Source organism: Buceros rhinoceros, unplaced genomic scaffold (assembly GCF_000710305.1).
Source record: "Buceros rhinoceros silvestris isolate BGI_N320 unplaced genomic scaffold, ASM71030v1 scaffold6181, whole genome shotgun sequence".
Taxonomy (NCBI): Eukaryota; Metazoa; Chordata; class Aves; order Bucerotiformes; family Bucerotidae; genus Buceros; species Buceros rhinoceros.
The window spans coordinates 47264-49270 of record NW_010395852.1 but is presented as its reverse complement, the minus strand read 5'-3'; the positions used below and the strand labels follow the sequence as shown (position 1 = coordinate 49270).

At 61.4% G+C, this 2007-nt stretch overlaps 1 protein-coding gene across 1 annotated transcript in view; it reads right to left on the bottom strand.

The window, feature by feature from the left end:
* Window positions 1–360: 360 nt before the first annotated feature.
* ZNF185 (zinc finger protein 185 (LIM domain)) overlaps window positions 361–2007 on the bottom strand; it is a 24105-nt gene continuing 22458 nt past the window's right edge. Inside the window, exons 27-29 of the mRNA XM_010145679.1 lie at window positions 1348–1428; window positions 916–1018; window positions 361–459 (exon numbers count right to left, since the gene is read on the bottom strand). Of these exons, the coding sequence (XP_010143981.1) occupies window positions 361–459; window positions 916–1018; window positions 1348–1428 (283 nt within the window). The remainder of the gene's footprint in view (window positions 460–915; window positions 1019–1347; window positions 1429–2007) is intronic.

Sequence of the window (2007 nt, the reverse complement as noted above, 5' to 3'; positions counted from 1 at the left end):
CCTTGCCGGAGGCACGTTCTGGCTGCAAACGGTGGCTGAGCCCAGGGCGCGAGCAGGACCCTTTAATGACCTTCAGAGAGTCCTCTCGACCTCCAAGGGACGCTCTGCTCATCGCCCAAGCCAGCCCTCTGCTTGCCTCCCCCACGTGAAGCCTGTTTATCACATTACGGCCGGAGATTGTGGCTCTAACCGAGCCCCTGGGACCAGCTCCAGCACGTTTCTAGCTAATTCCGCCGCAAGGGTCCCTGCTCCCCACTGCCGAGCCCCAGGAAGATCCTGGTACGGGCCACTCGGTAAACAAGAGGGTTGAATGCTCCTCACTCCACGACCGCTCACCCAGCTGGCTGCGCTGACCCTCACCTAGAAGAGTTTCTCGTAGCACTTGTCGCAGTGGACGATGTCCCGGTGGATGAACATTTTATCCAGAAGATCACCCATCGCTTTGTGGCAGATTCCGCACTGCCAGAGGGAAAGAAAGAAGGTGGTTGGGGCGGGCAGAGGTGTCGTGTTATAGAGGCGTGGGGACACCAAAGCAGAGACCTTTAAGGCTGAACTTCCCCACGAGGGCCAAGTGCCGCTGCAGGCTTCCTTCTCCACACGCACCAGTCCCACCAGTCCCGCACTGGGGCACGAGGGCCACCAAGTGTGCCACGAGTACAGGGCATGAGGACAGAGGACGCTGCTGGTCTGTCAGGTGCCAGTAAAGGATCCTCCTTGTTCGAACACGCGTTTGCTGGAGGGGCTGAAGAGCTTTTGGAGACACACCCACACCCGTGACCGGTTTTGTCCCGACGCGGACGCCGGCGCTGGCACACGCTGGGCACACGACTCAAGGCCCGAGGACAGGATTTGCACCAGGGCTCCCCCTCCCAGCGCTCCGTTTGCAAGCAGCGGGTGGTGGTGGAGGGCTCTTACCCTGAAGCAGTACTCGTGGCAGCAGATGTTGAGGTGCTCTATGATGATCTTGGGGCAGTCTCGGATCTCACGGCTGCAGTAGGTGCAAAGGGGTTCGCTGGACCTGGGAAGGAACAGGAGAGTGAATTCCCCTGTACCACAAGAAGGTTCCAGTCCCAGTGCTGGTACCAGCAGCTGCTCCCCGGGAGCGACCTGCCCCTGCATTGTGCCAAGTGACAGCACCGAGGGACGTGTGCTGTCCCGGGGTGCAGAGACCACCGTGGCAGGGCAGCGCAGACCTCAGAGCCAACGCCACTGCCTTCTCCCAAGATCTTTACCCTCCGTGCTGGTAATTCCCCGAACACACCCCAACAGTCTCAGAAAGCAAAACCTTACGGTTGTCTCTGTGGCACAGTTTGCTGGGACCCCCGAGGCGGCCCCGCGCTGTCCTACCTGGGCAGGGCAGCACTGGCCCGGTAGCTGGGGTGGCCGTAGGTCGCTCTCTCCAGATCAGTCAAGTCCCCAAGGCTGCCGCTGGAGACGGAAGGAAACGTCAGTACTTGGCAGGGATACAGGGAAGAGCATCTCAGCTGGGATGGTTTACCCTGCGTGGGCGGGGCACCATGGGCCTGTAGGCGGGGGTGCCCGTAGGTCGCTCTCTCCAGTTCAGTCAAGTCCCCAAGGCTGCCGCTGGAGACGGAAGGAAACGTCAGTACTTGGCAGGGATACAGGGAAGAGCATCTCAGCTGGGATGGTTTAAGGCTGGTCCTAGGGGGCCACCCGGATCGACGGTGCAGGAGAACAAGCCCGACTCATGCATTTCTTGGCATATTTCCCTGCTACAGCTGCTGTCAGCAGCAGAACCTCCGTCGTGGCTGTGTCCATGCTGCAGACTCTCTGTAGGGGTGGCCGTGTCCTGCTTGGGGGGTGTCAGTGCCGCGATCCCACGCGAGGCTCTGCCTAGCGCAGCTCAGGAGGGGGCTGAGGAGACCTGACAACCTCGCCAAAGGGAACGAGTCTGCTCCCTCCTGCTCGCTCCCTCCTCCAGCGTGTCCCCAAGGACACGCTCCCCGCCCCTCACTACTGGCCGGGAGTCGGGCCGCTCTCGCCAGC